The 13,939-nt window shown below is 47.4% G+C and overlaps 1 protein-coding gene across 2 annotated transcripts; it reads right to left on the bottom strand.

Annotated features, from left to right (window-relative positions):
- Positions 1-4,858: 4,858 nt before the first annotated feature.
- LOC123758684 (post-GPI attachment to proteins factor 4) lies at positions 4,859-13,939 on the bottom strand. Of its 2 annotated transcripts, none has more exons than XM_045743223.2 (2): positions 13,766-13,939; positions 4,859-7,213 (listed from the first exon to the last, which is right to left on the bottom strand). In XM_045743223.2, exon 2 carries the CDS (start codon positions 7,108-7,110, stop codon positions 5,986-5,988), a length of 1,125 nt encoding a protein of 374 aa, XP_045599179.2. In that variant the 5' UTR covers positions 7,111-7,213; positions 13,766-13,939; the 3' UTR covers positions 4,859-5,985. The 2 variants fall into 2 exon arrangements, with proteins under 2 accessions (XP_045599179.2, XP_045599180.2); XM_045743224.2 differs by lacking the exon at positions 13,766-13,939 and adding an exon at positions 7,935-7,952.

Genomic DNA, 13,939 nt, shown 5'->3' with positions numbered 1-13,939 from the left:
ATTTCGGATTTTTACTGACCAGTACTGATTGTTGTAAGGCAGTTGCCTATCGTAATTGTAGCTTCGTTTTGGTGTGTAATTGTATCTGTGATTCTGGTATGCAAGTAGATCTTCATCCAGTTCCAAACATTGTCTCTGTTCCATCTTTTGAAACCTCTTTCGTCTGGGTATAAAAACTTATTTGACTTTCATCTAAAGTCATTTTCTTGTTTGCCCCTGTTAATGTAGCGTTCCGTGTCTTTCACTTGAAAGTATGGGCAGCTAAGGTCATAGCATTTTCTGTCCTCAAGTGAGGTTTTGCACATAAAAGAATGTGAAAAGCCTACATGTTGATCCAAATCAACATTTTCCTTTCCTACGTATATCCCCTTCTATTCCTAGAATAATCCATGTCGGCAGATGCCCCTAACGCAAACGCAAATGTCTGTTACACACAGAAATCACACTAACGTGGTGCATCAAATGAACAATTTGACATAGCTCGGGTGCAGTGGGGAGTTGTGTAAAATCCTGGTTTGTGCCTCGGAGAGGCTACGGGATCTAGTAAGTTCAGTAGAACTTCGGTTTCAATTTTTTTACCCTGTCGTAGCTCAGTCGATTAAGGCAGTGTCTGGGATGCTCCCGGACGCAGGTTCGAATCCTCGTCACGGCCCTTGTGGATTTGCAAATATCTGTCCTTCTGGTCTGTCTCTCTGTCGAGAACTGTTGAAGTGTCTGTACTTATCGAAGTGTTAGCGCTGTCTGCTACACTTTCTAATCTACTTAAGTTGACTGATGAGTACTTAAGCCATGCAACATCACTGTATGAACCCAGTTACAGCCCCGCTCCTGTGCCAGGTAAGTCCACTACGGGCTCACCATAGCCCGTGCTACTTGGAACTTTTTATTCCCAGTAGCTGAATCTATAACAACAACTGTATGAACACCAATGTTATGTAATCTCTGGAGTTGCTCCTGAGCTGCCGTGTAGTGAGGATGTGTCGCCTGATCGCTCCGGTAGTTTGGGGTGGTTGCCGTTTTCGCCGGCAGGGGGTGTGGGTGTCTCTACCCTCCCTGCTGTTCCTGGTGGTGTGGACGTGGCGCTTTTACGATGGGCGGCCATCTTCCCCCTGTCGTGAGGGTAAACTCCATCGGATTGGAGTTTACTGGCCGTGCTGGTTACCCGCTCGTGGACGTGGTATTGAGTGACATACTTCGTGTCCCGGTTGGGGACGTATATGGCATTGAGCTGGTAACTGCTCACCGTGTTATTGTCAAGTTTGTGGGTGAGGCGGTGTACCGTGCTTTCTTACGGAGGTACGAGGGACGTACTTTGCAGCTACAGGCCGGCACCGGGTCTGTGACCATTTCAGACCGTAGTGGTGCTGTGACGTATGTCAGTGTTCATGGCGCCCCCATGGAGTTTCCTGAGACTCTCCTCCGGCGATTCTTCCAGAGGTACGGCTCCGTCGTCAGTGTGCGGATGAACTCACTGTCGTCTGGTACGTATTCGGGTGTGAAGACCAACATTCGGACCCTCGGGATGCGACTGAGGTCGGACATACCGTGCTCTGTCCGGCTGTTGGGGTACTACGTGCGTGTGTTTTATGCCCGGCAACCCCGTACTTGCTTCCGGTGTGGCTTGTTGGGGCATCAGGCTGCCGGGTGTACTGCTGATCCGGTCGCTCCTGTGAACTTGTTCCGTGAGGAGGATTTCCCGCCGCTCCCTCTGGAGGAGGACTCCGGGGGTGAGGAGGTGAGCGTCCCGTTCGCTGCTGAGGCTCCCCCAGTGTCACCCGACGTTCCCCCGGTTGTCGCAGACCCTCCTCCGGGTGTTGCGGTGCCGTCGGATGTTCCTCCTGACCTTGTCTCTGGCCCTGCCGTTCCCATGGACCTTCCTGGTGATCCCTGTGGAGCGTCGCCGTCGGCTTCCTCGTCTTCGGCTGTGGACCCTGGCCCTGCGTCCTCCCCTCGGGTTCCTCCTGTGCTGGGTGCTGGGGTGGCTGCGGAACCTCCTACTATGTGTGGTCCGGTTCCCCATGTGGTAGAGGCTGCTGCCGTTCTGCGACGGGCGTCAGTTCGCCCGGTTCGTGAGGCCCGTGGTTCTGGGTCCGCCTCCGGCTGTGAGGATGTGCGGCCAGTGCCCAAGCGTTCCAGGCGTTCTTCTACTGCTTGGGCTGATGCGGAGGACTACAACGCAGGTGGAGCTTCGGGAGATGATGTGGCGACTCCGGGTGCTTCGCGCTCTACGACGCTGGTGGTGGCTGACCTCCATGTGTCTGCTGTTGACGATGTTTGTACCTATGATTTACCTCCTGTTCTTTCTCCTGCAGAAGGTTCTCCGCAGTGGGGGGTGGTTGCTCCTACTGCCGTGGATGGCGAGAGTTCTGGTGCGCGCCGAGGCATCAAGCTGGTGCTGAAGAAGGATGCCAAGCGTGGGGGGTCCCGGCAGGAACAACGTCCGGTGGTTGACGCGGAGCGCTGTGAGGCGGCCGAGGAGGCTCCCAGTGCGCTGCCCATTGCCCGGCCTCGTGAGAAGGAGCCCCTCCTTCTCATCTTGGCCTCCGGAGTGGCGCATGATGCGCAGCATCCTTTGCGGTTTGACATTATTGACCGCGTGCATCCTGTTCTGTGGTGCCCTTCTTCCATCTGGGTACAGCGGGCTCGGTGTTTTGTTGTGGGTGTGCCGGAGTTAATGCCTGATCCTCGTACTGTTAATACTGTACCTGTTCCGAATGACGTAATGTTACTGTAGGAGGTGTATTGTGTTCGATTCCCGGCGGTGGTGTGGCAGGATAAGTATGAACACTTTGAGTAGTCTGTGTGCTTGCTGTGGCCTGTGGTTAGTTGCAATGTGGTGTACCTATTGTGCGCCCTTCAGGCCGGTGTTGTTTTTTTTGTTGTATTTATCATATTTCCGTTACCCTTCTGTCCGGTGTTGTGTTTCATTGTGTTTATGCTCCTTGTTGTGTTTTTGTTGTCGGCCCTTCGGGCCGGTATTTAGTGTATTTGTGTTACTTTGTATTAACTTGCTTTGTGCCTCTGTATTTTTTTGTTGTCTGATTGTTTGTTATTAGTTTATTATTTTATTGTATTTATTCGCATGTAAAAAAAAAAAAAAAAAAAAACTTGGAACTTTTTATTCCCAGTAGCTGAATCTATAACAACAACTGTATGAACACCACTGTTATGTACTCTAACAACCCAGTGTATTTACTTATACATGAATAAATAAATAAAAATATATAATGTGCAGATTTAGGCGATTTTGATATCTCCCCGGTATCAAAGCTTTTTTGGTACTATATATGTGTTTATAAATATCAAATTATAGGAATCAGGATCATGGGCTGAGAGCATGTGAATGCGATTTTTTTTTTCAAAATCTGTTGTGCTCATGCTAGTAGTCAACCCGCCACCCGATCAAGTCCAAACCATCCAGCGGTCGACCTCAAAGACGTATTTATCAACTTTAAAATGCTGTTCATTCAAAATTAGAATTTTCTCAAATATAAATTAATATTGTTATATATTAGCATGTTGTACATATTTAGGCATTGGTTAGGTTAGGTGTTTACATTCTGTTGGGGATTATTGTTGTGTCATCAGTTGTGAGTCGTGTGTAAAACCCTTTTTTCATTCATAAGCGGGGGGGGGGGGGGGGGGGGGGGTTGGCGAGTGCATGGAATGGACTTTGGCTATAGTTTATGAGGACGGGTTGTAATGCTATATATGCGTTAATTCTAGACTCACAATCGAGAATACCGGGTTTGAATGCTTTGAGGGACAGAAATAATTGGGTGCGTTTCCAATCACCTAATGCATCTGTTAACCTAGGGGGGGTTTATATTGAATTTATATATATGCAGCCAAACTACAGTATTAACTACACATTAGTGTACATTGAAGAGGTTCCTTATCTTATTGTACATCAGGCCTTAGTCCACCAGGTATAACCAGGATGTAGACATCAAATTATCCTCTTTGAGGTAGCTTCCATCACCCAGTAACTGGTACACAAAGCATGCTTCCTCGTCTTGACCTGTCAAAAGGGCGCTAGCTATGAAGCCAGAATCCTAATATATGACAGCTATATCAGAGAAAACACTGTACAAGGAACCATAACGACCTAGGCTTAATTACCTTTTATTAAGAGGCAGTTCGTATTCTAACCGGGTCGCCCCTATCTAATGACATTAATGGCCATAAATGATAGATAAATGGGTTTCGGCAGAACACTTAACTTGTATTGGTTGACAGCGTGTTGATGATGGTACTCCTTTGGTTTCCATAACACTTGGTCCAAGTAAAATTAACAGGGGCCGAATTGCTCCCGTGCCTCTGGTCTAAGTACAATAACAATGGCTGACCACTCCCTCCTCACTGACGCTACTGGCCTACATTGTCCAGATGACAGTAAGTGATAGAAGGGTCACATTTACTCTATTTTAATTCTGATAATTAAGTTAATTTATACGAGATGTTTTTTTGATGGTAAAGTCCAAAGACTAATGTATTTAAGAATAATTCCCACCATAATAGGTGGTGAATTTATAATAGTATGTGGTAATGATATCCCGTTTTCTATAAACGGAAATTCCACTACAAGTTACATTTTCTATGGGTTAACTTGTTTATACAACACAGCAATATTATCTGCCTGTATGATATTAAATGGTGTCCGATTTTCCGACAAGTAAACTGTGACCATTTGTTTCCATTTTGGGCGGGAATCGAACCTGGGTCCGTTGACTGTGAATCCCAAATGCCGTTTGCTGTGCTACGAGGCCCCACGTGTGTTTAAGATGTAAAATGAGACGTTTATATTAATGCTAAATTATCATGGGGGGGGGGGGGGAAGAGGGGTTCATGGGGATAGTTTTATATTTCTTATATTGAAATAATATATAATTTATTGAAGCATTACAAATATTCAAAAAATATATAAATATTCTATCAAATATATCAGATTATTACATCACATCTTGAGCTTCGATTTTATTATAATATTTGGTGTACTTTCACATGCTAAAGTTATAAATATATTAGTCTCTGAAGAACAATTTGAAGGCTATAATGTATCTTAACTGACATTAACAATAAGGATTTAGGTTCTGAGGTTTCCCCCAAGCATTGGTGTCTGGCCTAATTAACCCTAGCAAAATATATAATATATTTTTTTTTTTACATTCCCCTTCAGAAAGTTTCAACATCTTTAAGGTCTCTGTGGTTATCACTTTTCTTATCCTGATATCTGACAAAAGGTTAATTATAGGACCTAATATTTATGCGACCCTATTTGCGTTTTTATAGTCTACAAACCTCATGCAATTTCAAACACAAGTATTCTTAAAATTTTTGGAGATATGTAGCCAGATGTTCTGAATGTTGGTACTGCAGTGGCTCTACACATTATGCTCTCAACATGACCTAATTACCATTCAACGCAAGACGTTTGGGCACATGTAGTTGGTGGTTTTTTAAACAACTTTCCAGACATACAAAGATCCTCATTAAACTCAAAAGCTGTGTACATTCTATACAATATTTAAATTAAATTCCATATAGGTGCCAATTCCTGTTAAATTAGTGGTAAAAAAGAAAACTCTTGCACTAATGAACATAACAGTTGCTCTGTCATACCTTTTACTATTATCTTAAGATAATCTATTTGATCTCCTCAATACCGACAACCATTTTTTGTTGTTAAACAATAATCTTGATACTTAAATATATATTTCCACTTAAATATTTTTGGAAATATTTTATGGGTCAGTCTACTTTATTGACGAAACTTTATCTCTAAGCACATTTACTCAAGCCAGTTATAATTTTATGCCACTAAAACAAGAACTGTTGACACTGGGATGACTAGGACGCAACACAATAAAAGTATAATGAATACAATTTACCTTAAAAAAAGTATAATAAAATATCTAAAAAAAAACTTTGACACTCGGTATAAATATATTTCATAGGAACTAGCAGGAGATGGGATATCTTGGGTCACGCCCTAGCAGCGTACCTGACCAGGCTGGGGGATATTACGTACCCGGGGAGCTCGAGTGTGTTCACCATGTGATCCAGAACTTCGTGAAATGGCGAGTATAATGAACAGCGAAGTAAGCTCAACTGGGCGAGGAGGCCATGAAGGCTGCTCTTGGGCAGAGCCATGGCTGAGAAATTGATCGGCTCCGGCGGGTCGTACACGCGGTACATGTCGGCGGCCACCCGTCGCAGTTCGCTGATGTACGGTCGCCCGATAAACAGTGCGAAAGTGATGAAGTACAGGCCACCATATATTGTGTAAGTTACACGCGACGATGAGGATTGTAGGGGGCCCTCCAGCCACCTGAACACTACATAGAACAGCAACGCTCCACTACATGTCAACAGCAAAATTTCACGTAGAGAATCACCGGAGAACTGGTAGTGGCGGAGTGGTGAAGGTTCATGGAGGTGCATGAAGAGCCAGGAGGTGTTCGACGCCTGCAGCTCCCCACGAACTATGCCACTGTTGAGTCTATTGCTGATCATGTGATTAACGACACCCAAGAACCCGGGGTAAGGAATTACAATGTCTCTAATTAGAGTAACATGTTTAAAATTCACCGAATTCAAGCCTAGTCTCGCACACTCGACAAAATCATGCTTTTTCACCTCCTCACTGTTCAACAGCTTCCAACTTGTGGTATTCTCGACTAATCTAACAGGATAAAACCGCGCTAAATACTCCAGCTCTGGGAAAGGTATCCTGGTGGCATTGCAAATCAACATGGCGTTACGAAAGAATTTTTGGTTTCTGATATTCCTATCAATTTCTGCAACGAGCTGCGTTAATGTTAGGTTTTCTTCGTGCGCAGGTTTTTTGGCGATCACAATAACGAGATTATCCACAGACCCAGACAACTTTGACTCGTAGAATGTTAACGAGGCTTTGGGGTCTGTTCTTAGCAGGTATTCTTGAACCCCTTCTATGCGATGTTCATTATTTATAGAGTCAATGTAACTGTTTGTTTCAACATTTTCCTGGTAGTACACAGAGTACACCTTCTCGCTACACAAAATTGGTAAGACGATAAGAACGACGAAGAAATATAGGAATGCCAAGAATATTTGATGTCGAGTCATTCTTGATTTTCTTTTACATCACAAATAATTCACTTCTCGTTCTCTCTTTGCAGGGTAGACTACACGAGGCTATTGTGACGTCATGTCACATTCTCTCTCCTATCTGAAATACAACAAAAAATTATTCTACAAAAAAACTATAAATATGACGCCGATCTCGTGACTAAACTTAAATAATTAAACATTTTCTTGACATGAATTAAATCCTTATTTCACGCGAAATCTCTTCAAAGATTGTATCACAATGTAACATTAACCACGATATAGTAATTAGATTGTTTACCATCCGTCACGTTTAGGTTTACCCGATACCAGTAGATCCACGGTTCGCAAACATGGTGGTGGGGGGGGGGGGAGTCCCGGGTACAATCCTATACAGTACAGAAACGGTTGGGCACGTTCCTTTTCACCTGTTGCCTCTGTTTACCTACCAATAAATAGGTGTCAGGGAATTGGATGCAACTTGAATGGAAATGACATTGTTGAGGAATGTCATTTCCATTCAAATTCCTCACTGCGTGAGTAACACCGATCAGCTGACACTGTAAACACAACACACGTGGCCGCGCCCAGCTGGGTGAGTGTGGAGCATGACTAGTAACTGCCCGACTCACTAACAAGGCAATTTACATCTATGGTGACTCTTGTGAGCCTCTTGTTGAATCACTTGTGATATAAAAAGATAATTGATATACATATCAATTGAATGAGAACCAATGCGAGCACACGCAAGAATATTAAATATACGTCTTCCCTGAAATCTCAACACCTTGCAAGTACAGACAAAACCACAACACAATGGCCCAAACACACACGATTAATACCTGCACTTGTTATAGTAGTAGGAACAGCAGCAACACCGGTGGAAGAGGCAGCAACAGCAGGAAATGCAGCAGCAGCCTTTCAAATACTTTCGACACTACCCTGAAAAATTTTCCGCCACGTAATCAAAGATGAAACGCTCCCTCGTACAAAACACCACCAGGGGCCCCAAGTTCGGTCCGCCTGCCTCTTCTGACATTCAAGTATGTTTATTGAGACGTGAAAAAAATACATCTCAAAGGGATAGATGTATTTTTTAAATCTTCTGACATTTATCAGCAAGCGTATAAAGAGTCAGGGCCGACTAGACGGGACATGGGATTAGGGAACAATAAATGGATTTGAGAGAAACAATTTAAGAGCGCAAATACGGAGCTGGCAGAGGTGGGGGGGGGGGCGGTTACAAGGACCTGGCAGTGGTGGGGGCGGGGGGTGCAAGGACCTGGCAGAGGGAGGGAGGGGGGTGCAAGGACCTGGCAGAGGGAGGGAGGGGGGTGCAAGGACCTGGCAGAGGGAGGGAGGGGGGTGCAAGGACCTGGCAGAGGGAGGGAGGGGGGTGCAAGGACCTGGCAGAGGGAGGGAGGGGGGTGCAAGGACCTGGCAGAGGGAGGGAGGGGGGTGCAAGGACCTGGCAGAGGGAGGGAGGGGGGTGCAAGGACCTGGCAGAGGGAGGGAGGGGGGTGCAAGGACCTGGCAGAGGGAGGGGGGGGGGTGCAAGGACCTGGCAGAGGGAGGGAGGGGGGTGCAAGGACCTGGCAGAGGGAGGGAGGGGGGTGCAAGGACCTGGCAGAGGGAGGGAGGGGGGTGCAAGGACCTGGCAGAGGGAGGGACGGGGGTGCAAGGACCTGGCAGAGGGAGGGGGGGGGTGCAAGGACCTGGCAGAGGGAGGGAGGGGGTGCAAGGACCTGGCAGAGGGAGGGAGGGAGGGGGGTGCAAGGACCTGGCAGAGGGAGGGAGGGAGGGAGGGGGGTGCAAGGACCTGGCAGAGGGAGGGAGGGGGGGTGCAAGGACCTGGCAGAGGGAGGGAGGGGGGGGGGGTGCAAGGACCTGGCAGAGGGAGGGAGGGAGGGGGGGTGCAAGGACCTGGCAGAGGGAGGAAGGGAGGGGGGTGCAAGGACCTGGCAGAGGGAGGGAGGGGGGTGCAAGGACCTGGCAGAGGGAGGGAGGGGGGGTGCAAGGACCTGGCAGAGGGAGGGAGGGGGGTGCAAGGACCTGGCAGAGGGAGGGAGGGAGGGGGGTGCAAGGACCTGGCAGAGGGAGGGAGGGAGGGGGGTGCAAGGACCTGGCAGAGGGAGGGAGGGAGGGGGGTGCAAGGACCTGGCAGAGGGAGGGAGGGAGGGGGGTGCAAGGACCTGGCAGAGGTGGGGGCGGGGGGTGCAACGACCTGGCAGAGGGATGGAGGGGGGTGCAAGGACCTGGCAGAGGGAGGGAGGGGGGTGCAAGGACCTGGCAGAGGGAGGGAGGGGGGTGCAAGGACCTGGCAGAGGGAGGGAGGGGGGTGCAAGGACCTGGCAGAGGGAGGGAGGGGGGTGCAAGGACCTGGCAGAGGGAGGGAGGGAGGGGGGTGCAAGGACCTGGCAGAGGGAGGGAGGGAGGGGGGTGCAAGGACCTGGCAGAGGGAGGGAGGGGGGGGGACCTGGCAGATGTGGGGGCGGTGCAAGGACCTGGCAGAGGAGGGAGGGGGTGCAAGGACCTGGCAGAGGAGGGAGGGGGTGCAAGGACCTGGCAGAGGTGGGGAGGGGGGTGCAAGGACCTGGCAGAGGTGGGGGGGGTGCAAGGACCTGGCAGAGGAGGGAGGGGGGTGCAGGGACCTGGCAGAGGAGGGAGGGGGCGGAACGTGAGGTAGAACAGCTCTCAACAATCCGGTGATTGTGTGCCGTCACACGCATGGGACACTCCTCCCCTGGAGAGTTCACTTCCAGGGCAGAGACGCACCACACATGCAAGGACAAGACGCACACTAATTTAGTAGTGCGGGTACGCGTGTGTACCCACCTAGTTGTGCTTACGGGGCGTTGAGATTAACCCCCCCCCCTAGAGGGGGTCACGTGGGATCAACATGACTTTGGGGGGTGGGAGGACCACACCAATCGAACCTACCAAAGTTCTATGATAAAGTAACGTAAATAAGAAGCCAGAGAAGGACAGGTAGATAGATTGTGTGCTGCCGATCACAGCCCTGGCTGATGGGGTTCTGGGAGTTCTTCTACTCCCCAAGCCCGGCCAGAGGCCAGGCTTGACTTGAGAGAGCTTGGGCCAATAGGCTATTGCTTGGAGCGGCCCGCAGGCCCACATATCCACCTAAGCAAGCCCGGTTGGTCCGGCACTTCTTGGAGAAAACTATCTATCCAGTATGAGACACTACACAAATTTAAAACAAAGGTGGAAGTGGAGGAGACAAAACATGGATGAGGGATTACCTAACTGATAGGAGTCAAGAGCCACAGTGAAGAACAAAAATTCCAACTGCATTAACCTACAACCATCAAGAGTCCTTCGCGAACAAGTACAGTTTCTCACGTATATCAGCGACCTAGCTAGAGATGGGAAGACAAGCCTAGCAGGACGGTACACAACGAAAGGGAAACTACCTCTGTAACTAGAGAAAAGACCTGGGAGCGAAGTACTCATCTAGTTGTACTCACCTGGTTGTGCTTGCGGGAGGGGGGGGGGTTTGAGCTTTGGCTCTTTGGTCCCGCCTCTCAACCGTCAATCAACTAGTGTACAGATTCCGGAGCCTACTGGGCTCTATCATATCTACATTTGCAAATGTGACACCAAGCTAAACCCCAGAGATACATATTGATTGGGAAAGTCATCGGATTTTTCTACTCTGATGGCAAAGTTAAAACAGTATTCAGTAACGTAAATAAAGATACTTTATGTTCAGTATAGCAGCGAGCGAGAGGCTATTCCCAGATTATGCCGCCCTATCGTCGACGTTCCGCCTCAGATAGCACAAGGAAACTTAGGAGATATAGATGATTACGAGGCTTAGTCCAGCATTAAAATAGATCGGGGATGAGGAAAGAGCTGGTCATAACGTCACTTTAAAAGAGTAAGATAATACATAAAGTACTTAAGGCATTTAACAGAGAGGAAGTTTTCACAATACCAACAGAATATAGCATGAATAGCTTAAGAAATAGATGTTATAGAAAGGTTAAGAAGTATATATTTTTAGCGTAAGAGTAGTTACGATTAATAAATGAACAAGTTAAAAAAAGCTATTTTTAAAGTGATTCGTGGCTTATTTTTCAAAACCTATGTATTAGACAACCAGTAGCTAAAAAGGCGTGACCAGAGAGCTAAATCTCGACCCATGGGCACAAATAGGTGTATACACAGATACACTACTGTACGCTTGCTTTTTTTAAGTCAAGCAGTTATCTTTCTCACACTATCAGTTTCCAGGCGGCAGCTTGAGAAACCAAATGAAATATAAGGAAATACGTGTACCATATACGGGTAGACATGCGCAGTACTGAAAGACGTAAATGAAGTCACGATTCAACAAAGAATTCGATCAATAAAGTTAATTTATAATGCTGTAGTAGGCGAGGCAAAAAGAGCAATGTCTCATTTTCCTGTAGTAACTGGCAAGATACCGATAGCACATACACAAGTACACACACACACGCGCGTGCGCAAACCCACTTATCGCTAACACGATAAGCTATGAACGCATACCAACAGCTTCCTAAACAATTTTTAATGGCACTTGTTTTAACAGTGCCTTACGCATTAACCGTGAATATATATAAAGAAACAACAACCCTTACGATACCACCCCATTCAGCCCATCAGGACATACACTCAGGGACTTGATGGGACAAGTACGCAATATTCAGCTTGCTACAGCACCAGGGTGGTAGTAGTGGTGGTGGTAGTAGTGGTGGTGGTGGTGGTAGGGGTTGGTACCTCCCCAGGCGGGGTATGTAATCATCCCATATACCAGCCTCGTTCTCTCTCTCAACATCTGTTCCATTTATGGCTACGCGCGCTCACCTAGTTGTGCTTGCGGGGGTTGAGCTTCAACTCTCTACTCCCGCCTCTCGGTACTTAATCCACCTGGTGTACAGGTTCCCGAGCCAATTAGGCTCTACCATATCTAAATTTGAAACTATTTTAGCCTACCTAATAGTCTAGTTTAGCCTAATTTAGCCATATCTAAATTAGCCCACCATCACTTCACTTAAATGCCATTTGTTAACTACCCTGAGACTGTCTTTAAAAAGAGTCCTGGTTTAGGTTTCCAAACTGTTCTAATGTTTGCCAGCGTCTCATATGCCGCCGATGTCACTCTGCCTGTGTGTCCCTCTGGTGTTAGTGTTGCAGTTATAACCACGCCCAACTCATCATCTCTATCCGATTCCTGTAGCTGGTTTCCGTTTATGGTGTAGGGACGAGTGTACGCATGTGTGAATACATGTACGCATATGAATATATCACCATAAACTACGACCCCTGAAGATTCCAACTTTAGGTGGTGGCCAAACTGCTGTGCAGCTGTGGAATAACATAATTTAACTACCAGCAAACAGCTAAGCCTGTTTTTGTTAATGTTTAGTAGTTTCATTATATAACTTCCCCCTTGAATTGAGTATATTTGCGGTATATCAAGGGATAAAACCCAACAACGCCGGAAGCCGGACGCTAGACACCTGTCCTCAAACATCTGGCGTTATACACACCTGTACACAAACATCTGGCGCTATACACACCTGTACACAAACACCTGGCGCTATACACACCTGTACACAAACACCTGGCGCTATACACACCTGTACACAAACACCTGGCGCTATACACACCTGTACACAAACACCTGGCGCTATACACACCTGTACACAAACACCTGGCGCTATACACACCTGTACACAAACACCTGGCGCAATACACACCTGTACACAAACACCTGGCGCAATACACACCTGTACACAAACACCTGGCGCTATACACACCTGTACACAAACACCTGGCGCTATACACACCTGTACACAAACACCTGGCGTTATACACACCTGTACACAAACACCTGGCGCAATACACACCTGTACACAAACACCTGGCGCAATACACACCTGTACACAAACACCTGGCGCAATACACACCTGTACACAAACACCTGGCGCAATACACACCTGTACACAAACACCTGGCGCAATACACACCTGTACACAAACACCTGGCGCAATACACACCTGTACACAAACATCTGGCGCTATACACACCTGTACACAAACACCTGGCGCAATACACACCTGTACACAAACACCTGGCGCAATACACACCTGTACACAAACATCTGGCGCTATACACACCTGTACACAAACACCTGGCGCAATACACAAACACTGAAACAAACAATACAAAATCTCGAAACAAACCTTCCCACACCCATCTCTTAAAACAAGTATCGGCCTGCGGCGACCTGTGCTTCTAAGAACATCTCAGCCCTTACGTCTTGCTGATGAAATGACTCCTTTTCCCTCGGCGAGGCATTACTAAGGAATAAATTACGAAACGCGATATACACAGCCCAACACACCGGCAGCCTCATCTCTCAGTCGCTGCGATGGCCATACGAATTTAAGCATTTACTAAACGCTGCCACAAAATGGTGCCTAAACAAAATGCACGGGGATATAAGGAGAGCTAAAACAAACTCCCATACATACATATATACACGGTTGAATTAACGGCACGTGTGTATATCAGCTTTCAAGACGAGAGTAGGCAACTGCCTCCTGGCTCCCATTCTCACGCCTACTTGGCGTTTTCTGTCGATTTAACGCTCTCAAGTGCAGCTTCTGGCTAGTGTTATACTTACAAAGTTTTCGGAAGATGGCCAGTAAGCCATTATGCGTCTTGCGGAAGCACCTGTGCCTCTCCAGGAAGAGGGATCAGAAGTTTGAGAGGACAGAGCGGCGGCAGCCTCTTGCTCCAGCCGGTCTCTCTGCCACACTTGTCTACGTAACTGTAAATAGAACCTCTCTGGGGTCCC

The sequence above is a fragment of the Procambarus clarkii genome, chromosome 31 (genome assembly GCF_040958095.1).
Source record: "Procambarus clarkii isolate CNS0578487 chromosome 31, FALCON_Pclarkii_2.0, whole genome shotgun sequence".
Lineage (NCBI taxonomy): Eukaryota > Metazoa > Arthropoda > Malacostraca > Decapoda > Cambaridae > Procambarus > Procambarus clarkii.
The sequence above is the reverse complement of the archived record's forward strand: the minus strand, read 5'-3'. Positions and strand labels throughout refer to the sequence as shown.